Source organism: Pseudorasbora parva, chromosome 1 (genome assembly GCF_024679245.1).
Source record: "Pseudorasbora parva isolate DD20220531a chromosome 1, ASM2467924v1, whole genome shotgun sequence".
Lineage (NCBI taxonomy): Eukaryota > Metazoa > Chordata > Actinopteri > Cypriniformes > Gobionidae > Pseudorasbora > Pseudorasbora parva.
Window position 1 is genome coordinate 11,998,443 of NC_090172.1, and position 23,436 is coordinate 12,021,878.

The 23,436-nt window shown below is 46.8% G+C and overlaps 3 protein-coding genes across 4 annotated transcripts in view; 1 reads left to right on the forward strand and 2 right to left on the reverse strand.

The window, feature by feature from the left end:
* emilin2b (elastin microfibril interfacer 2b) overlaps positions 1-534 on the forward strand; it is a 32,557-nt gene extending 32,023 nt beyond the window's left edge. Inside the window, exon 9 of the mRNA XM_067416171.1 lies at positions 39-534. Within this exon, the coding sequence (XP_067272272.1) occupies positions 39-355 (317 nt within the window). The 3' untranslated portion in view covers positions 356-534. The remainder of the gene's footprint in view (positions 1-38) is intronic.
* Positions 1-14,559, reverse strand: part of LOC137083179 (uncharacterized) — a 172,377-nt gene extending 157,818 nt beyond the window's left edge. Inside the window, exon 1 of the mRNA XM_067448939.1 lies at positions 13,743-14,559. The gene's annotated coding sequence lies outside the window, so the exon portion shown is untranslated. The remainder of the gene's footprint in view (positions 1-13,742) is intronic.
* Positions 14,560-16,624: 2,065 nt separating this feature from the next.
* myom1b (myomesin 1b) overlaps positions 16,625-23,436 on the reverse strand; it is an 81,427-nt gene continuing 74,615 nt past the window's right edge. The window contains exon 40 of one of the 2 annotated variants that reach the window (XM_067423114.1): positions 16,625-23,395. In XM_067423114.1, the coding sequence (XP_067279215.1) occupies positions 23,232-23,395 (164 nt within the window). In that variant the 3' untranslated portion in view covers positions 16,625-23,231. The remainder of the gene's footprint in view (positions 23,396-23,436) is intronic. The other variant, XM_067423055.1, reaches the window with a different exon arrangement.

A 23,436-nucleotide genomic window follows, 5' to 3' on the forward strand; every position in this document is an offset into this window, starting at 1 on the left:
CAGCAGCAGTATTCTACATACAGTCTTTATTTTTACAGGTGTGTTCACTGCGCCCATGGACGGACGGTACCTGCTCAGCGCTGTCTTAATTGCTCAAGCAGGAGAACGAGTCGAGGCCTTTCTCTCAGTAGCCAATCGCAACATCCAGAAGCTCTACACTGCTGGGACGGGGAGCAGAGGCTCTGAGGACTGTGTCTGTGGTGGGTCGGTCTCTGTAAGTCTTGCTCTTCATTTGAAGCGGGGTCAGAGGACGGGACTTGTGCTCACATCGGGAAGGCTGGCGATTTCAGCATCCAGTGAAATTCTGTCTTCATTCAGCGGAGTTCTGCTTTACCCAACAGTAGCCAAGAGATAGGCGGTTAGGCTGGAGTTAGATTCTGGTAATAAGCTGCTCGAAGATAATTTGGTTACTCTCTACTTGAAGACTTTATGTATAATGCTTTATAAAAGAAACCCTAATGTATGTTACAATGCATTATATCTTTTCATAAATAATTGTAAATGTTCACTCTTTCCCTGCCAACGTTTAAAAAACTAAAAAAAACTCCAGCCCCTGCATGCATTTTGGATCCCCAGAATATTTGTATGACTATCTAAATATGCAATAGATCGAAAGAAAGAACAGCCCCTCTGCTTTTAAACCAAAACAAATATTCTAGCTTAATGCATTTTTTTATCAACACTTGATTGTGTGTAAGTTGAATAAAAAAAGACAACATCCAGATTGGATTCAGAACGATGATGACATAAGCTACATTCACAGTGTCAGTCCAAATCAGAAAGGGCTGTCCAAATTGTGTATCACAACACAACCTTGTTCCTGCAGTGACTTTCAGCATGTTTCCTATAACAACATCTGATGTTTACATTTGTAACGGATTCACAGAGGCAGGATTCAATTGCAAGTAACTCAGTTTATTTAGACAGATAGTGTCACAGAAGTCTAAACTCAGAACACTGAAGAAGTCCGGGTAAGACGGAGCAGTGAGAGAGGCTCCGTTGGCGACACGGGCAGGCTGTGAGCAGTTGTGACTCGGGAGGTCGGTAGAGGTAATCCGGGAAGGGATCCAGCGTTTCACGGAAGGGGGAAACGACAACCAACACGGAGACACAAGGGGAAACATCCAACAACGCTCTGACAAAGACAAGAGAGAAACAGAGAGACTAAATAGGGTGAAGGTGATGAGTTGCAGCTGGTGCAGGTGATCAGCCACAGGTGCGTGATGAGCCAATCCCAGGCTCCGCCCTCACCTACATTCAACACGCACCCAAGAGTGAGACAGGGAATCCATGAACCGTGACAGTACCCCTCCCCCTAGGAGCGTCCCCTGACGCTCCCAGCCGACCTTACCTGTTGATTGTAATCATCAATAAGGGAGTGATCCAGAATGTCCCTAGCAGGAACCCAACTTCTCTCCTCCGGACCGTAACCTTCCCAGTCCACCAAGTACTGGAAACCGCGTCCCCTCCGTCTAGAATCCAGAATGCGATTAACCGAATACGTTGGTTCCCCATCTACGAGTCGCGGCGGTGGGGGAACCGGGACTGGCGGATTAAGGTGGGAGTGAAAAACAGGCTTGATTTTGGATACATGGAAGGCGGGATGAATCCTCCTGTACGCCGGAGGGAGTTTGAGGCGGACTGTCACCGGACTAATGATCTTGGTGACAGTGAACGGGCCGATAAATTTGGGAGCAAGTTTATTAGATACGGAGCGGAGAGGAATGTTCTTGGTAGAAAGCCACACTTTTTGACCCACGACGTAAACGGGAGGCTTAGACCGGTGGCGATCGGCTTTAGCCTTGGTGCGCGCTCCCACCTGGAGCAGAGTCTCACGGGCTCTGGTCCATGTGCGATGACACCTCTGGATAAAGGCGTGAACAGAGGGGACCGCGACCTCGGAATCCAGACTAGGAAAAATAGGTGGCTGGTAACCTACACTACACTCAAATGGCGAAAGGCCCGTAGATGACACTGGTAACGAGTTATGAGCGTACTCAACCATAGAGAGTTGCTGGCTCCAGGATGAAGGATTCTTGGATACCAAACATCGCAACACTCTTTCCAGATCCTGATTGGCTCTCTCTGTCTGACCGTTGCTTTGGGGGTGATAACCCGAAGACAGACTAACCGTGGCTCCTAGTAATTTACAAAACTCCTGCCAAAATTTGGACACAAATTGGGAACCTCTGTCAGAGACCACGTCCATCGGGAGGCCATGTAACCGAAAGACGTGGTCTACTACAGATACCGCTGTCTCCTTGGCTGAGGGTAATTTGGGCAAGGGAATGAAATGTGCTGCCTTCGAGAATCGGTCCACGACGGTCAAAACGACCGTCTTGCCCTGGGAGGGCGGGAGGGCGGTAACAAAATCTAGAGCGATGTGGGACCAGGGTCTCGAAGGAACAGACAACGGCTGAAGTAACCCATGGGGAGGTTGGTTAGATGTCTTACCAACCGCACAGACCGAGCAAGCCAAAACAAAACTGCGAATGTCGCGAGCCATAAGTGGCCACCAAAATCGTTGCTTTATTAAACTGCAAGTGCGGTTTACCCCTGGATGACAAGCAATGTTGGAGCAGTGACCCCATTTGAGGACCTCGGATCTTAACCCCTCCGGAACGAACAAACAACTCGGTGGGCCGCCGGGCGGGGGCGTTACCCCTTCTAAGGCCACTTTGACCTTCGATTCGATCTCCCATGTGAGTGTAGAGATAACTATCTTCTCTGGCAAAATACACTCGGGAGTAACCGGGCGTTCGGAAGCATCAAAAATACGAGATAAAGAGTCGGGTTTGATGTTTTTAGACCCGGGGCGGTACGAGAGAACAAAGTCAAAACGTCCGAAAAAAAGTGCCCACCGAGCCTGCCTGGAGTTGAGTCTTTTAGCAGATCTAATATATTCAAGGTTCTTATGATCCGTCCATACAATAAAAGGTACCCCCGACCCTTCAAGCCAATGACGCCACTCCTCCAACGCTAACTTGACGGCCAACAACTCTCTGTTACCAATGTCATAATTGCGTTCGGCAGGAGAAAGACGATGGGAGAAAAACGCGCACGGGTGCATCTTGTCATCTGAGGGAGAGCGCTGTGAAAGAACCGCTCCTACCCCCACCTCTGACGCGTCGACCTCTACCACGAACTGACGTGTGGAATCAGGGGCAACTAAGATGGGAGCCGAAACAAAGCGGCTTTTCAGTTTGGCAAATACAGCCTCGGCTGTATCGGACCACCTGAACGTCGTTCGGGGAGAGGTCAAGGCAGTCAGAGGTGCGGCTAGTTGGCTGAAATTGCGAATAAAACGCCGATAGAAATTGGCGAACCCCAGAAACCTCTGTAGGGCCTTACGGGAATCTGGACTTGGCCAATCCATCACAGCCTTAACCTTGTCGGGATCCATGCGCATTCCCTCCGATGACACGATGTACCCTAAAAAAGGAACAGACTGTGCATGAAAAGCGCATTTCTCCGCCTTGACAAAAAGCCCATTCTCTAGCAACCTCTGAAGCACTCGTCTGACGTGTCGAACATGTTCCTGGAGAGACGAAGAAAAAATCAAAATGTCATCCAGGTAGACATATATGAATTGGTCGACCATGTCTCTCAACACATCATTGACGAGTGCCTGGAAAACCGCTGGGGAGTTGGAAAGGCCGAAAGGCATGACCAAATATTCAAAATGCCCCCTGGGGGTGTTAAATGCGGTTTTCCATTCATCCCCCTCCCTGATGCGAACCAAATGATAAGCGTTACGTAAGTCCAACTTCGTGAAGACGGATGCTCCCTGTAACCTCTCGAAAGCTGAAGACATCAACGGCAAAGGATAGGTATTCTTTACCGTGATGTTATTCAGCCCTCGGTAATCAATGCAAGGTCGCAGAGAACCATCCTTCTTCCCCACGAAGAAGAACCCCGCCCCCGCTGGAGAAGAGGAAGGGCGGATGAATTTGGAGGCTAGAGAATCAGAAATATATTTCTCCATGGCCTCCCTCTCTGGAATAGAAAGAGAGTATAGTTTGCCCTTAGGCGGAGACTTACCTGGGAGTAAATCTATAGCACAGTCATAGGGACGATGCGGAGGAAGAGAAGCAGCTCGGGACTTACTGAACACTTCCTTCAGGTCAAGGTACTCCGGAGGCACGTTAGACAGATTCACCGTCTCACTCTGAAAAACAGAACGAGACACAGACGAACAAGCAGACACCAAACAAGACTCATAACACTTATCACTCCACGCAGACACAGAGTTTTGTCCCCAGTCAACCCTTGGGTTATGTAACTCCAGCCAAGGGTGACCGAGGACAATGGGAGCCAAAGGGGAGTCCAGGATAAAAAATGAAATGAGTTCAGTGTGGTTGCCAGACGTGATCAGTGTAAGTGGTTCAGTGGTGAATGAAATGTCAGGGAGAACTTGTCCGTTGAGTGCGTTGACAGAGATGGTGTTCTTAAGTGCAATGGTGGGTATTTTGAGTTTGTGTGCAAGGGCAGAGTCAAGAAAGTTACCCTCCGCTCCCGAGTCGAGGAGTGCTGGGCTGGAAAATTCCTGGGCTGCCCACAGCAATCTCACCGGAAGGAGAGTGGAGGATGAGGTCTTTTCCACGGAGATCCCGCCCGACAGTAGCCTTCTCCTTACCGCCGGGCGTGGTCCTCTTACCGGGCAGGAGTCTTGCAGGTGTCCGGTCCCGCCGCAGTAGAGGCAAAGACCACGGGATCTCCGTCTCGCTCTCTCCTCCCGGGAGAGCCGAGCTCGACCCACCTGCATGGGCTCCGGGTCGAAGGTGTAGCTGACCGCATCCGCAGCGTTGGCCTGAGGGCATTCGACACTCTTGTGCTGAAACTCCATCCTGGATCTCAGCCGACTCAGACGAGCGTCCACCCTCAACGCAAGTTCGATCAGTCCGTCAATCTTCTCCGGAAGGTCGATCATGAAAATCTCTTTCTGGATGCGGTCAGCCAGCCCATGCAGGAATATGTCCCACTGTGCTTCCTCGTTCCACTTGCACTCGGCGGCCAGGGTGCGGAACTCGATGGAATAATCCGAGACCGAGCGGTTACCTTGACGGAGCTCTGCGAGTTGACGTGCCGCTTCTCTTCCGGTTACCGCTCGGTCAAACACCCTTCTCATCTCCGCCGCCAGCGTCTGGAACGAGGAGCTGCAAGGATGTTGATTTTCCCACACCGCCGTTCCCCAAAGTGCGGCTCGTCCGGAGAGCAGGGTGAGGACGAATGCCACCTTGGATCTCTCTGTGTTGAAAGTCTGCGGTTGAAGAGCGAAAAACAAGGAACACTTGGTAAGGAAGGCTCTGCAATAATTGCTCTCACCGGCATAACTCTCAGGGGTAGGCAGACGTGGTTCCGGTTGCCGCGATGCGGATGGTGTGTGGGGGATCGGCGGTGGGTCGGGCACAGTGGGACCGACGAGTTGTTGCATCTGTTGGGTCAGCTCGGCCACCCGTGCCACCAAGGTGTGTACTGCTTGTCCTGTGGCAGTTAAGTTCGCCTCCTGCTGGTCCAGTCTCTCGTTGCTGCTGGTCAGTAGGGCGTTGATACTCGCTGAATCCATGGTTGGTCAGAGCGTTCTGTAACGGATTCACAGAGGCAGGATTCAATTGCAAGTAACTCAGTTTATTTAGACAGATAGTGTCACAGAAGTCTAAACTCAGAACACTGAAGAAGTCCGGGTAAGACGGAGCAGTGAGAGAGGCTCCGTTGGCGACACGGGCAGGCTGTGAGCAGTTGTGACTCGGGAGGTCGGTAGAGGTAATCCGGGAAGGGATCCAGCGTTTCACGGAAGGGGGAAACGACAACCAACACGGAGACACAAGGGGAAACATCCAACAACGCTCTGACAAAGACAAGAGAGAAACAGAGAGACTAAATAGGGTGAAGGTGATGAGTTGCAGCTGGTGCAGGTGATCAGCCACAGGTGCGTGATGAGCCAATCCCAGGCTCCGCCCTCACCTACATTCAACACGCACCCAAGAGTGAGACAGGGAATCCATGAACCGTGACAACATTTTACGCGGTGTGAGAACGTCACGCGAAATTCGTAGTCAAACCAGAAATGCAAAATTTCAAACCACATTTGTATGTAGAATGGTGACTTGAAATCACATTTCATTTTTATTTTAATTTTTGTTGTCGCTCACACTTGCTAAATCTGATTGGATTTCAATCAGATATACACAAAAATGTAGACTGACGGTCTGAACGTACTCACAGATGGAGTAGACTGAATCCATCGATATCCTCAAAGCTTCCTACATCTCATCTCGGGTCGACATTTCATTTGATAACATTAGTCAGTTTTGATTTATATGCTGTTTAAAGTTGATGATCACGTTATTTTACATATCTCTTGTTTCTGTTTCTTTTTCCTGTGTTTTGATCTGGAGATTCTCTACTTGAATCTTTCAAAAGATGTGTATTAGCACCCCCTATAGTATAGCAGGGAACACATGGACAGCCAGAAATTTCTGTCAATGAGTGCGTTTTCATTTTCTTTTCAGAAATGCACCGATTATGCTTAATAAACTGATAATGCGTGGGGTCATGTATACGCGTAGAACGGTTTCCTTTAATCGAGGAAAGGCAATAAACGCTGTAAGCAAAAAAGGATCGGCACAGGTAGTTTTTTGCTCATTACCCCGATTTCACATTGCATATAAACTAGGGATGGTGAAAACGGCTCGGGTTATGTATATAACCCTTGTTCCCTGAGAGGGAACGAGCACTGCGTCGAAACGCTTTGGGGATGCTCCCTAAGCATCAGCGAATCTGAAGCCTGAATAAACACTAGTCCAATCCGATTGGTCGTGCGTGATGACGTCATTGTGACGGCGTACCCGGAAGTATAAAAGGGGAGCCGGCGCATAATGGCGGCAGTTCTTGCTCTGAAGCATGCGCTCCAGGCGTGCCGAGGTGTGGCGGTACGACGCAGTGCTCGTTCCCTCTCAGGGAACAAGGGTTATATACATAACCCGAGCCGTTCCCTTATCGAGGGAACTTCCCACTGCGTCGAAACGCTTTGGGGAACGAGTACCCACTAGGCCACACCGAGGGTAGCGCCTGTCCTAGTGTGAAGCCGGAAACCGGGCACAACTAGGGTTGGAGCACCCTCGCGCCAGGCGTCGCAGGGAGATCCAGGCTATAAAACCTGATAAAAGTGTGTGGAGTAGCCCACCCCGCCGCCTCGCAGATATCCTGCAGGGGGACCCCAGAAAGGAGGGCCACCGAAGAGGCCATGCCTCTGGTGGAATGTGCCCTCACGGCTACAGGTGAAGGCAAACTGCGCACCTGGTAAGCCATGGTTATTGCCTGGACTATCCAGTTACTGATAGTCTGGGTAGACGCAGGCAACCCCTTCTTGGGTGAGCCAAAACACACCAACAATTGTTGCGATCTCCTCCACTGTGCGGACTTCGCCAGATACACCCTGAGTGCCCTGACCGGGCAGAGTAGGTGAAGCCTCCCCTCTTCCGCCGTCACGTGAGGCGGAGGATGAAATGCCTGCAGAACCAAAGACCTGACCACCCTTGATGGGACCTTGGGCACATAGCCCGGCCTAGGGTGCAAGATGGCCTTTACTCCACCCGGGGCAAACTCCAGGCAAGTCGGCGTTACTGCCAAGGCCTGGAGATCCCCTACTCTCCTTAGAGAGGTAATGGCGAGTAGAAAGGCCACCTTAAGGGTCAGATTCTTAGGTTCTGCTGACTCTAGTGGCTCGAAGGGGGCCTCAGCCAATCCCTCGAGAACCACTGCCAGGTCCCAGGTTGGAACTCTGGACTGAGCCACAGGCCTCATCCTCCGAGCCCCACGGAGGAACTGTACAACCAGCTGGTGCCTACCCAAAGGCCCATCACCCAGAGGAGTGTGGAAAGCCGCAATGGCAGCCACGTACACCTTGAGTGTGGACGGGGTTAGGCCCGCAGAGAAGCGATCTTGGAGGAACTCCAGCACTGAAGCCACTGGGCAGTTAACTGGGTCCTCCTCACGCCTCCTGCACCAAGTGGAAAATACATTCCACTTGAGGCTGTACAGTCTCCTTGTGGACGGAGCCCTGGAGCTGAGTAAGGTCTCTACCACCTCTGCCGACAGGCCAGCCTCTAGGTACCTGGCCCCCTCAGGGGCCAAACCCAAAGGTTCCATATCTCCGGCCGGGGGTGGAAAATCGACCCCGCCGCCTGAGACAGGAGATCCCTCCTCAGAGGAATCTGCCATGGATGACCTGCCAGCAGGGCTATGATATCCGAGAACCAAACTCGCGTCGGCCAACGGGGTGCTACCAGAAGTAGACTGACCCCCTGCCGACGGACCCTCTCCAGGACTCCCGGGAGCAGAGCAATCGGGGGAAATGCGTACAGACGCAGCCTCGGCCACGTCTGCACCATGGCATCCAACCCCAACGGGGCTGGATGCGTGAGGGAGAACCACAGTGGACAGTGGGACGTCTCTTGAGACGCAAACAGATCCACTTCCACTGGGCCGAACCTCTCGCATATGGCCTCCACCACTTCGGGGTGGAGCCGCCACTCCCCGGGCCTCAGCCCCTGCCTCGACAGGATGTCTGCTCCCTGATTTTGAACCCCCGGGACATACATTGCCCTGATGGACAACAGTTTCCCCTGGGACCACAGGAGGATTAGATGCGCCAATCTGCACAGAGGGCGCGATCTTACCCCTCCCTGGCGATTGAGGTACGCTACGACAGCCGTATTGTCTGTCCGCACCAGGACATGTTGGCCGCGGAGGTCCGGGAAAAAACTCCTGAGAGCTTTGTAGACCGCCATCATCTCCAGGCAATTTATGTGCCAGGAGGAATGACGGCCCTCCCATGGGCCCCTCGCAAAGCGGCCGTCCATGACCGCGCCCCAACCAGTGAGGGAGGCGTCTGTTGAAACGGATTTCCGGCAACAGGACGCTCCCAACACTGGTCCCTGGGACAGAAACCAAGGTTTCTTCCATATGACTAGGGAACGAAGGCATCTGCGCGTTACCCTGATCATACGAAAAGGATTCCCTCTGGGGGAAAACCCCTTGGTTTTCAACCACCACTGGAGGGGTCTCATGTGTAGCAGGCCGAACGGTATCACGTTGGACGCTGCTGCCATGTGCCCCAGCACTCTCTGAAAGTGCTTCACAGTGATGGTGTGGCCTAGCCTTATTCCTGAGACCATCGCCAGTATGGTCTCGACGCGCGCGGGAGACAATTGTGCCCGCATCGTCGTCGAATCCCATACTACCCCTAGGAACGTAGTCCTCTGGGACGGCGTCAACACACTCTTGTTCGTGTTGAGTCTCAGCCCCAAGCACTTTATGTGGGCTAGAACGACATCTCGATGCCGAACCGCCATATCGTACGACTGGGCCAGTATGAGCCAGTCGTCGATATAATTCAGTACACGGATGCCCTGAAGCCTCATAGGAGCCAGGGCTGCATCCATGCACTTTGTGAATGTGCGTGGGGAGAGGGCTAGGCCGAAGGGAAGAACTCGATATTGGTACGCTTCGCCCCCGAAAGCGAACCTCAGGAACTTCCTGTGACATGGAAGGATGGAGATATGAAAGTATGCGTCCTTCAGATCTATCGTGACGAACCAGTCCTGGGACTGGATCTGACTCACGATCATGGGGATAGTGAGCATTTTGAATCTGAACCTCCTTAGAGACCGATTCAAATCCCTTAGATCTATAATCGGACGCAACCCTCCATCCTTTTTGGGAACTATAAAGTACCGGCTGTAGAAGCCGGACTCCCTCTCTGGCGGAGGAACATGTTCTATGGCCCCCTTTGCCAGTAAGGTCTTTACTTCTAGTTCCATTACCCGACCCCGCTCTGGTACCACTGTAGTCCAGGTCACCCCCCTGAACCCAGGGGGAGGCCGACCGAACTGCAGTCTGTACCCATTTTCTACAATGCGCAGGACCCATGTGGATACACTCGGAAGGCATTTCCATGCGCCGAGATAATCTACTAAGGGAACCAGCCTCTCGAGGCTGGCGTCGGGTGTTACACGAGCCTCGTCCCCGACCCCCTGAAGCGGTTGCCCGGCAGGAAGTGGTTGGGGACGAGTCTCTGTGTGCGGACGCGCCAGCTGCCCAGCCGCAGGTCTTTCCAGAGGCGGCTGGAGCAGCGTGCGTTCGCGGGAAATCGATGTGGCCCGAAGCGTCGTAGACGGCGGGATTACCACATCGATTTCCCCAGGGCGCCGCGAAGGAAGCAACCTCGGTTGCCCCCTCGCGGGAGGGACCGCCCTGAGAAGTCCTGCCGAGGCTAGGACTTCTTTGCGGCAGCCTTTCGCGCCTGAAGGACGTTCCTCAGATCGCCCTTCGGAGCGGAAGGCTGCTGTTGAGCGCGCCGCCTCTGTTGCCAAGCTCCCGGAGGAGGGGCTCTAGAGGCGACGCTCTCTTTTTGCATCTGACGATGCGAGGAGGAGCTGGTCGGCGGCTGAGGCTGCCCGCTAGGGCCAGCCTTCCCGGGCTTAGAGCGGCGAGGGAGGTACTGCTGGAAGGCCGCTGACTGTCTCTTCGCCTCCTGGTGTCTGGAGACGACGGAGTTAACCGCGTCCCCAAACAGACCAGAAGGCGAGATCGGGGAGTCCAGGAGGAAGGATCTGTCCTTCTCCTTTATCCCCGACAGATTCAGCCAGAGATGTCTCTCCGTTGTCACCATAGCTGCCATGGAGCGGCCGATGGCACGGGCCGTCTCCTTGGTAACACGGAGAGACAAATCCGCGACCTTCCTGAGTTCCAGTACGTCCTCCGGAGAGGGACCCTCGCCCTCATCCAGCTCTTTTAGAAGGTCAGCCTGGTAGGCCTGCAAGATCGACAGAGTGTGCAGCGCACTACCAGCCCGCCCAGCCGCCATATAAGCCTTGCCCACCAGCCCTGAGGTGTCCCGACAGGGTTTGGTGGGCAGCACCGGGGTTTTAAGGGACGATGCCGATTCGGGCGAAAGATAGCTCGCGAGAGCATCCTCCACCCGCGGCATCGCCCCATAGCCCGCCTCGCGTGCCCCCAGAACGTTGGAATAGTCCAACAGTGGGGGATTAGAGACACGCGAGGAATAGGGCTTCCTCCACGATCTACACACCTCGGTGTGCAGATCGGGGAAAAAAGGCAAACCCCGGCGCGGTGTTTGGACCCGGTGTGCGAGGAACCGGTCATCCAGCCTACTGGGTGGCCGAACTTCCTGTTCCTCCTGTGGCCACTCAATGTTGAGTTTAGCCACAGCCCGGGTCAACACCTCGACCAATTCCTCCTGGGCGGGCGGATGAGGCGATGGAAAAACCTCATCCCCCGCCCCGATGCCCGCGCCCTCCGGCTCCTCAGAACCGGAGAGAACGAGCATCGGACCCTCCGCCCCGGGGGAAGAAGCCGCAAAGCGGGCTTCCACACGGGGAGGAAGATCATCGGAACTGTCCGAGGAGGATTGGGAAAGTGCCGCAGCAGTCCCAAAGCCCTCGGACAGATCCCGCTGTGAGCCCCATGATCTGCGACGCCGCGACGCCTCAGCGACCGCGGGTCCAGAACCCTGGGGCTCACGAGGCTGGCCGGTCTCATCGAACACGGCCAGCCTAGAGCGGAGCAGCCTGAGTGTCAGCCGCTCACAGTGCTCACAGGCGGCTCCCTCGAGAGCCGCCCGAGCGTGCTGCACACCCAGACACTGCACACATAACAGGTGTGTATCCGATCCCGAGATGAAGCGGGGACACGGATGCACACACTGTCTAAATCCGCTCTTTCCTTCCATACTTTTACTATAAAGTTTTCACTCACACACACACTCGCAACTGGACAGACAACAGTAAATAGACAGACCAAACAGAGAGCGCTATGCTGAAGAGCAATAACTGCCGCCATTATGCGCCGGCTCCCCTTTTATACTTCCGGGTACGCCGTCACAATGACGTCATCACGCACGACCAATCGGATTGGACTAGTGTTTATTCAGGCTTCAGATTCGCTGATGCTTAGGGAGCATCCCCAAAGCGTTTCGACGCAGTGGGAAGTTCCCTCGATAAGGGAACTAAACATTTTCTTGACCGACCACCGAGCCTCATTAGCCGGTTGAAACCGGTTAACCGATTAGTTTAAAATATGCTGCGCTATTTGAAATAACAGCTGCGAGCCGCGCTCCCGCTCTCTTTCTCTTACACACACACACACACACACACACACACTGTCCTGGCGCCGCCGCCTCCCTTCCACTCACGTCACTTTTTTAAAATCCCCCTCAGCGCGAAACATGAGTCCCGCAAACGCGGCGCCGAGGAGCTTTTTCGTAATCTGAGGACAATGGCTCCTTAGTTGGAAATGGTTTGGGTACAAGGTGATCGCGTTGAAAATAAAGGCATTTGTCTAGCGTAAGAAGCTCATTTGAAACATTGCCGCCCCATTTCAGAAAATGACAGCTCTGAAGAGACGCTTTAGTTCGAGGTAGTGCTAACAATAATAAAGAAAGACGATCAACACCTTATGTGTTACCACTCAAATGTAGATGTAATATATTTCCAAATGTAAGCCCATCTTTTGCGGAATGCACGCTTCATACTGTCGTCTGCCCTGGCTCTAACCTCGAGTGTTTTAGCCTGTTTACTTTTTGCAAACCTTGTGAGCGCGCAAACCCAAACGCTGTGACCTCGCGCCAAATGTTTTTATTAGTTTATTAAGTACAAACAGGTGAGTTATGAAAAATTGAGTGTGAGGGTTATGTTCACTTCACACAAAAATATTTTGGAATGAGATGGCTAACTGTAGTAGCGTTTAGTCCACTGTATAATAGCCTAATTTAGAGATCACTTTGATCGGTTAACGTTGATACGGTCAACCATCGGTCAAATGGTCATCGGTTAACATCCCTAATATAAACACATTAACCAGCTAAAATGGCTGCCGAGCTTTTGGACTTTTGGCGATGACGTTGTACGGTTAAAATCAAAAGCTCTTCTTGAATGCATAGATAATGAAAACAGAAACAACAACACAACTTCCAACACGTTACCCACCGACAATTTGGATTGCTATTGTTGACGAGGTGACGTCACTTCCTGCGTGAAACCTGACAAATCACAGAGGCCGGTTTTCTACATAGTCGTTTTTTTAATTTGCATGTAAACACGTGAAAAACAACAGCTTTTAGCTATAAGCAGATTTTTGATAGTTATCCACTTATTCTGTGCATGTAAATGCACTCAATGGCGGGGAATAGTTGTCTCATAAATGATGCAAATTTCCATAATTGGTTAGGAAAGAATTAAAATGCATTATAATATTTGCAGATTCTTTGTTACACATGAAATCGGGTGTTCGTAATTTTTTTAATGCCTTATACAGTCTTGTTCAAAATAATAGCAGTACAAAGTGACTAACCAGAATAATCAAGGTTTTTAGTATATTTTTTATTGCTACGTGGCAAACAAGTTACCAGTAGGTTCAGTAGATTCTCAGAAAACAAATGAGACCCAGCATTCATGATATGCACGCTCTTAAGGCTGTGCAATTGGGCAATTAGTTGAATTAGTTGAAAGGGGTGTGTTCAAAAAAATAGCAGTGTGGCATTCAATCACTGAGGTCATCAATTTTGTGAAGAAACAGGTGTGAATCAGGTGGCCCCTATTTAAGGATGAAGCCAACACTTGTTGAACATGCATTTGAAAGCTGAGGAAAATGGGTCGTTCAAGACATTGTTCAGAAGAACAGCGTACTTTGATTAAAAAGTTGATTAGAGAGGGGAAAACCCATAAAGAGGTGCAAAAAATGATAGGCTGTTCAGCTAAAATGATCTCCAATGCCTTAAAATGGAGAGCAAAACCAGAGAGACGTGTAAGAAAACGGAAGACAACCATCAAAATGGATAGAAGAATAACCAGAATGGCAAAGGCTCAGCCAATGATCACCTCCAGGATGATCAAAGACAGTCTGGAGTTACCTGTAAGTACTGTGACAGTTAGAAGACGTCTGTGTGAAGCTAATCTATTTTCAAGAATCCCCCGCAAAGTCCCTCTGTTAAAAAAAAGGCATGTGCAGAAGAGGTTACAATTTGCCAAAGAACACATCAACTGGCCTAAAGAGAAATGGAGGAACATTTTGTGGACTGATGAGAGTAAAATTGTTCTTTTTGGGTCCAAGGGCCACAGGCAGTTTGTGAGACGACCCCCAAACTCTGAATTCAAGCCACAGTACACAGTGAAGACAGTGAAGCATGGAGGTGCAAGCATCATGATATGGGCATGTTTCTCCTACTATGGTGTTGGGCCTATTTATCGCATACCAGGGATCATGGATCAGTTTGCATATGTTCAAATACTTGAAGAGGTCATGTTGCCCTATGCTGAAGAGGACATGCCCTTGAAACGGTTGTTTCAACAAGACAATGACCCAAAACACACTAGTAAACGGGCAAAGTCTTGGTTCCAAACCAACAAAATTAATGTTATGGAGTGGCCAGCCCAATCTCCAGACCTTAATCCAATTGAGAACTTGTGGGGTGATATCAAAATTGCTGTTTCTGAAGCAAAACCAAGAAATGTGAATGAATTGTGGAATGTTGTTAAAGAATCATGGAGTGGAATAACAGCTGAGAGGTGCCACAAGTTAGTTGACTCCATGCCACACAGATGTCAAGCAGTTTTAAAAAACTGTGGTCATACAACTAAATATTAGTTTAGTGATTCACAGGAATCAAAACAGGAAATAGTTTTGAGTTTGTACAGTCAAAGGTAGACACTGCTATTTTTTTGAACACACCCCTTTCAACTAATTGCCCAATTGCACAGCCTTAAGAGCGTGCATATCATGAATGCTGGGTCTCATTTGTTTTCTGACAATCTACTGAACCTACTGGTAACTTGTTTGCCACGTAGCAATAAAAAATATACTAAAAACCTTGATTATTCTGGTTAGTCACATTGTACTATTATTTTGAACAAGACTGTACTTCCTAAATGAAGTATTATAGTGTTTTATATCTTTGGTTTCATTTACATAGGATCATTATAGGTGCATTATTCGACATAATGCATTAAGAACACTTTTTATAATGCATTATATTTACAGGCTTCAAGTAGTTTTACAGATAATTGTTTAAAGTCATGAATTAAACGGAGGAACAACATGAGGATCCATGAGGAGCCAAAGCTGGCTACAACAGTAAAAAGCTTCACATTCATTGTCAACTAGAAAAAAACAAACAGGAGTGATTTTGCAGTCCGTCCGTTGATTTAGCGAGTCCGTCTTGTAGGGTGCTAGGAAATCTGCTGGTCTGATTTTAAAGAAGTCATCAGTTAGTGTACCACAAACCCAACCACGATTTCTTCCAACTGGACGGTGAATCTTTTCTCTTAGAAATTAGTATAAGCATAGCATTTTTATTTTACAAAATGATTTTCTCAATGTTAGATCCAGATTGTAAGTAAGACTGTTGTAAATGCTCAGTGCATCAGTCAAAATGCATTCATGGCATTAAAAAAATCAGATTTTTGGATCATTTGGAGAAAACTGCACAAAGATACAGTATTGTAGCAACTTTGCCCCATAACAGATCAATGTTTTTTCTGTCATTAAACATACACATGACTTCAAGAATAAAATTATTCACAACTTTTCAATAGCATCGCCAGGCAAAAACCAGGTCTCACCCAATGACTAAATGACAACTAACTCACTGCTGTTAGCTTTTGCCCAATCCAGACATTACACACCCTTTCCACCCACTGTTTTTGATTCAATTACATTGCCTACAATCATTTCCAAGAAGATAATTGATCTACAGTAGAACCTTTTTTTCTTAATGTATAAAAATACACGTTTTTATGGAAGATATGTTTTTGTGTGAAGAAAATGTTGGATATTTTATCAATGGCATAATCATTTGTGATTGAAATGTGTGCAAGCCTGTTAACATCAAAATCACTGTTCAATGTTAGTTTTATTTTGATGAACTGTAATATTTTGCAAACTACCTGAATATGTGCATTTTATCTAACAATTTATGGTAGTGTCATCATTTTAAACAATCATTATTGCTACCATCTTCATATCTGTTTTTGCAAAATTTCTAGAGCAACAGATACAATTTAAAAAATCATCTCAAGCTTTTTCAAACTGCTACTCAGGAGCAGAATGTCAGAACCGGTGGTTTTCATTTACAGAAGTATACATGCAAAAAAATGCCTGTTAAAAATAAATCGTTTCATAGTCTTGTTTTTGTGTGTTTATTCTGAAGAGTTTGATAACTTCTGAAGAATGATTTGAGTTTCTTTAGTAGCTTGATAATCCACAACTGTCCATTTCTCTAAGTTGTTTGTACATGCACACATTTTAATGTTCAAAAGTTAAAGTATCAGTTAAAGTATTGAAAAGGGTGTTTGGAATAATGTATATTGTGGGCAGCAGGTGGAGCATATGATTACATTTCTTGGTTCTAGTAAGAACTCTAGTTGCTGCATTTTAAAGCAGTCAATGCTTATTTGATAACCCAGGACTTCATGAATGAGCTTTTTGCTACAGTTAATGAAAATCTGGAGCAGTATTTATTATTAAGTGGAAAACATGGTGAAACAAATAAAAGGTGTTGCAGTATTGCTGGTCAGTAATATACAAACAAATATATAAAATATACTTGTGTTTCAGTGTACATTTTATTTAATCACAAATATAAACATGCAGATTACATATTCAACATTTTCCTGTGAAATTAAATTCAGTTTAAAAAATCGTATGCTTTATTATTACTAGCACTCAAATGTATTGTTGCATTGATGTCACCCTTATAATGGTTTCTGCTTGTTTTCTTTTACAAAGCTGCTGGCTAAAACATTTGCTAAATTTTTAATTATTATAAGAATTAAAATCAACGAACATATTGCAAACTAAACAATGCACTGCCTTTAAGTTTTTTAAGGGTTATAACGCTTTTGCTAGATGGATCATACAATGAAAAGTAGGTGTTACAAAGTAGGTGGACTTTTTCTGCAAAAACGTGTAATTTTGTGCATAATAAGTAAAGTGTACATTTTTGTGTCATGTTGAAATCAAAGCACTACGATGCCGCTAAGGGGACATGGTGATGAAAAACATTTGAGATGGGTTGAGAAATGACTTTTCATTCGACAGTAAAACATACTGTGTCCATCCAAAAAACGTTTGCATTCTTTCGCAAAATGATTGCATTCCCCACAAAAACTTGGCCTTCTCTCGAAAAATGATCATGTTCCCCCTAGAAACTTTGTCTTCTCTAGTAAAATAATTGTTTCCCTGAGAAACTTGACATTCTCCAGAAAAAGTATTGTGTTCCTCAGAGAAACTTTGCGTTCGTTCACAAAAGTATTGTGTTCCCCTGAAACTTTGTGTTTGCTTGCAACAGTTTCATGTTGCATTCTTTAGTAACATTATTGCGTTCATCAGAGAAATGTCTACATTGGAAAAAAAAATGTTGGTTTTTGTTGGTTTAACTAAAAAAAGTAAGTAACCTGGTTGCCTTCAAATTTTGAGTTTATTGAAATTACAAATTGGAGTTGATACAATGAAGGAAATGTGTTTAATAAATAGAAACTCAAAATAGTATTGTATCTGAACCACATCAAAAAATTGACAAATCATAAAAAATAGTTTCACTGCGTCATCAGAAATATAGTAAGTAACTTTGTGGGCGAGTCTCGGCGCTGTTGCTATTTTCCCGGCGGAATAAATGGCTCTTGCGCCTGGCGCAAATCTAAAATGGGTTGGTCTGAAGTAGCTTCATTATTCATAGGTGTGGTTTGGGCGTAACGTGAATAAACCAATCAGAGCGTCATCCTACATTCCCTTTAAAAGCAGGTGCGCAAGTTCCATTATGGATTGCTATTATTATGGCGTATTTACCCGGCGCACGTTCAGGAGCGGTTCACAGCCGAGGAGACTGATGTTCTTGTAAGAGCAGTGAAAGACAGATGTCCTTATATACACATATATGTCTTGCCACTATTGGGCAAACAGGTCTGATCCTTAATTACCACAATCAGCCTGAATAATTTGTAAGCTAGATTTATGCCTTTTCTTCACATCTTCGTGGCACACCACAATGATTTCCGTCATCTCATGTGTTAATATTTTTTTAGTGTAACAATTTATGATTGAATTTTATGACAAAAATGTATTTCAATTTCAATTTATGACAAAAAAAAATGTTGCATCTGTGTAGATTACATGAGCAAAGTGTATGCGCGTTGTGCACGCTATACATTATGGTCAAGCATGCGCCCTTAAAATAGCATAATGAACAACGCGCAACGCGCCACTGACTTTAGACCAGGTTTTTTCTGGTCAGTGGCGCAATTGTTTAATGGAACAGCAAAATAGCACCAGGGATTGTTTGCACCGGAACACGCCTCCTTTTTTGCGCTGAACTGCCCAGGGAGCGCAAGTTCATTCACTAGTTTAGCGACGTGCTTCTGTGGAGGGAAAAGCGTGCTTTGCGCGGGTGCAAAATAGGAATGACACATGCGTCGGTGTAGAAAGTCAATTGCGCTGGGTGCAAGATAGGGCCCATTATGTTTACAAAATCTTTTAATAATATTTTAATAAAGGTTGTCAAATCTCAAAAAATGTTCGTTGTATTAACTCAAAATTTTAATTTCAATGAACTCAAAATTTATTTTCAAAGATTCTATGGGGAACACCATCTTTGTGACCAGTGTTTGAAGCATGTGTGACAAACATGCCAATTTATTGCAGAGCACCTGTAAATATAAAAGGGCACCTTGTCTGAAGGAGACTTGTAGACAAGCCTTAAGCACGGCAAAGAGATGCAGCATCTCGTTCCTCTTCCCAGGGAACCACGGTTACATATGTAACCTCAATATTTCATTTCGAAGTGGAACTTCGATGCCACATCTGCTAAAGATGCTGCGGGGAATTCAATAGCTATTAAGCCATTCTGGGTAAATGGTTGCTGCACTAAACTGTGAATTTGCACAAACATAATGAGCATAGCATGATTGACTCTATGGATACTTACCCTGAGCCAGAGTGTCAATGCTGAGGCGATCCCGATGACTTACATTGAGTGTATGTGGCATTACTCCCTAGGCCAATATCTTCTAATAGTAGGACAATATACACAAGATTCTATGCTCTTTAGCCAGGGTTCATCTCCAACACGGATCACACACATGACCCTGATAATTTAGACCTTTAGAAACACTTGATAATTACAGACACGTGTGTTGGAGCAGGGTTGGAACTAAACTCTGCAGGCAGGTAGATCTCCAGGAAGCGGATAGGACATCCCTGTACTATAACAAGGGGAGTCCTGCCTTTACAACCTCCCTCCCTCACGGAACAGTGAATGCCATATACGCGCTAAAGGAGTACAGGTCTAGGAATAATGGCTAAGCGATGTCAGCTTCTTCTATAGATAAAGCGTATCTTAGATAAAGCTCTTAAAGTGAACCAACCAAAGAGAGAATATCAACTTGACCTTTGGCAATACCACTACATACAAGGGGAGATTGCAACCCTTATTTTACTCCATGAGGAGGAGTGCAAATACAAGAGCAGCATAGTATAAATGCCACAAATTCTCACCATCTAAACTCAACCCTCTAGGGAAACCACAGGGGAGCTTCAGCTCTACTTCAATACCCTAGAGCAATAAGAGGAGGGTGCTCACAAATATCCCCTGGATTGATAAAAGTAATTAACAAATTAATCCAATTTATAAATAAATAATTTATAGCAACCAAAGGGAAGATATGTCTCACAACCTTCAGGATCTCCACTGTTGTAAAAAGGGGTGAACCTAATACTATTTCACTTCTGTATGAAAAACTAAACCAATGAGAGCAAATAATGCAAGAATTGTCCAATCTTCTCACTGCCCAGGCTTCAACACCTTACACTAAAACAAATTTAAAAAACGGTGCTATATAGTACAAAAAGTGGTTCTTTGGCTTTTAATCACAGGGGAACCACTTTAAGTGCTGTATAGCACCAACTCTTAGTGATTCAGTGGTTCTTCAGCGGTTCTTCACCAGTTCTTTGGGATGACTGAGGTGCTATATAGTAGCCTGACAAGCCAGACCCACATCAAGATGTTTGGTCTGGAAACTCACCATTGACAGGGCTCAATTGAGGGGCGGGATAAACGATTGTCTTTCAAACTCCCTCTGCACGCCGTGCACACAACCGGATAACGTTACAAACAACAAAGGTGAAGCAGAGCTCGTTAACAGATTAAACATTCGCCGTATCCGGTCGGCAAAACTCAGAACACATCTTCCCTTCTTAAGAATGACTTCAGTGTCGTTCTTTGTTATTTTCTCAGAGAAAAGCTTAACTCCAAGTCTTCCAGAGTCGCGGTGAAAACTGATTCGAAAGACCACCATTTGCCATTTTCTGTGTTTACTAGAATCACCCAAGCGCAACTCGGTCGTCATTATATTAAGCCCCGCCCACGGACTCTATGCACGATGTGATTTGCCCTTCTAGAGTTTGGTGTTTACAGCTCAGAACTCTATTGAGAGTTGCTAGACGACAGTCATGGCAAATTAGATTTGCTGCCGCTAGGGTGCGTCTAGATTTCTAGACGAGCTATATAGCACAACTGCCGTACAAAAAACCTTTCAAAGGTGTCTTTACACGCCAAAGAACTACTGTTGGTGCCGTTTAGCACCATTATTGATTTAGAAATAAAATGCGGCATGGCACCTCTTATGGGTTCTACATCCATTTGACAAAGGTGCTGTAGAGCACCTTTAAAGATATGGTGCTATTTGGCACCAAAAGTGGTTCTCCTATGATTACAAGCCAAGAACCAGTGCCAAATTTTAGTGCCAAATAGCACCAATTTTTTTAAGAGTGTATAGTGTTTCTCTACTTAACAGTTGTGGAGGGATAATGAAAAAGAAAGCTTTTGGAAGGAGGAAGGAGGGATGTTATGTCTCATCAGCGGTTTTGATCTTTCTCTTTTCTGAACCTCTTTTTGATTACCTATCTGAAATCTTGTCTCCTCCTTCTAGCGTCTAGCTTCCTCTGTGTCCTACTCCTTGGAGGAGAAGCATGAGTGGCCACGCTCTTCCTATGGCCCTGTCTCCAGTTTTCAACTTTCAACAGACCAGAAGCCTAAGAAGTTTTCGGGCATGGACTTGGACCGGCGCAGGATGTATTTCATAAACCCTGCCGATTGCACCCTTGCCTCTCTAAACATCCTGACCACTCTCTCAATGGATGTGCCAAGGAGTTCAGAGAGCAAGACCAGGGAATTGAGGACAAAATTGTTCTCTTTCTCCCTGATGTTGGCAAGTTCAGCCACAGAACCCTCTATGTCAATACCATCACCACCATCAAACGGCCTTTAGGGGCGGCTGTTTGTTTGGCAGCTCAGAGGGTCAAGTCTCTGGTGTGGCGCAATTCAGCGACCACTTCAAAAGACAATACTAGCCCCTGATCCAAATCTCTCAGTAGATCAGCCTGCTAGGCTTGCAACACAGCCATTGTGTTCAAAGCACCACCAGCCTGACCAGCTGCCGCATCCGACTTGCCAGATCGTCTTTAGCACCTTGGCAGGACCGGAGCCTCTGTGAGAGATAACTAGCTAGCTCCTCTTCAACAGGGGTCAACCTTCCACATTCGCAAAATTTGAATGTTTGAATGGACAAACACTAGTTGAATACAGTTTCTTCTTCCACATGAAGCTCTGGAAGAAATGGAAGGCCTGACAGAAACAGCTCATTTGGTCTTTCGTTGAGCAACTTCCTGCTCCTCATGCCTCCATGCCAGATTCAATCTGGCTGTGGCGTGGGCCATAACATCCAAAAGCTCTTTGTATGTGAAGCTGTCAGAAGGTGGTGGCTCAGTACATCCTTTAGATGAGATGTTAAACCAAGGTCCTGACTCTTTGTGGTCATTAAAAATCCCAGGATTTCCTTCGAAAAAAAGGTACGGGTTTAACCCCAGTATCCTGGCCAAATTTGCCCAATGGCCTCTGTTCAATGAAAAAAAAAGTCCTCTTAATATTGGCTATATATATACTGATTGGCTTCATATCTATCTTATCTACTCTATCTCCTCTCCACCAATAAGCTGGTGTGTGGTGGGCGTTCTGGCTTAATATGGCTGAAATAGCATCATCCAGTTAGATGTTGCGCATTGATGGTGGTTGAGGAGATTTCCCCCTTCTATGTAAAGTGTTTTGAGTGCAGAGAAAAGCACTATTTAAATGTACCAAATTAGTAATATTATTATAAACACTATCTATCTGAATGGTGCCAGTAACATGCTCTCCATTGGACCTAGATGATGCCATACAGTGCATCCTAATACAACATATCACTTTACAGAGGAATTAGAAAGATCAATCCCTCTCTCAAATTCCTCTGCCAGCTGGACCTGTGAACCCCATGACTTTAGTCTTTGCTGTGCCTGAGCTACAGCAGGGCCAAGAGCCCCAAGGTGTAGACTCTTGTTCGTGATTCTTTGGGAAGAGGGCAGAGTGTGAGCGGAGCTCTCGAGTACTGAACTCGCATGCTCCTCACCAAGCAGGTGCCACAAACCTAGTACAAAGCGACACACACTTCCCGAAACATTGCTTGGTTCTATTGTTTCATTCACCTTCGCCACACGCTACACAAACAAACAGCTCCAGAAGACAAAAAAAGCTGATGGCCTTTTATACTTGCGGGCGCTCTGCTTGTGATGCCATCGACTGTCATCAACCAATAAAATGGCAAGTTTGTCACACATGCTTCAGACAACGGTTACGCTAATGCCATTCCCCATAGTGTCTTTACTAGCAGACACATCAAAGTTTCACTTTGAAAGGTAACTTTTTTGGCAAAACTATTTGGTTCCCCAGGAAACTTTGCATTCCTTTCGTAAAACTATTGCGTTCTCACAGGAAACTTTGCATTCACTCACAAAAGTGCTGAAAAACATTTTGTCCTCCTATCTCCTACCACAAAAGTTTTAAGAGCTAATGTAAAGTTTGTTGGGGAACACGCTGTGCGAGAGAATGCAAAATCATTGAAATATTTATTTGTTCAATTTATTTATTTTTACAGTCTGTGACTGTTTTACAGACTGTGTCCCTTTAGGGCTTCATAAGGCACACGCTAAAGCTATTTCAGAAGAAACACTCATCAAATAAACCTCTAAATCAATAACCTAAAATGGTTACAATCCCTATACCTAGTGCTACAACAAATGCAGTTAAACTGTGTCCTCAGACAGCCTTCATTTCACACACATTTTCAATCCTCGTTTGCAGTGTCAAGAGCTGGTGTATTTTCCTCTGGGTCGGGCTCTGGTTCTGATGAAGATGCGGTTTCAGGTGCAGTTGTAGAATCAGGTACATCAACATGGTCTGTGTGATGTATGGGTTCAACCGCCTCTGGGTCTAAAGCAGATAATACCCCTTTTACAGAGTATGAATGAGACAAAACCTGTAAATTTCAC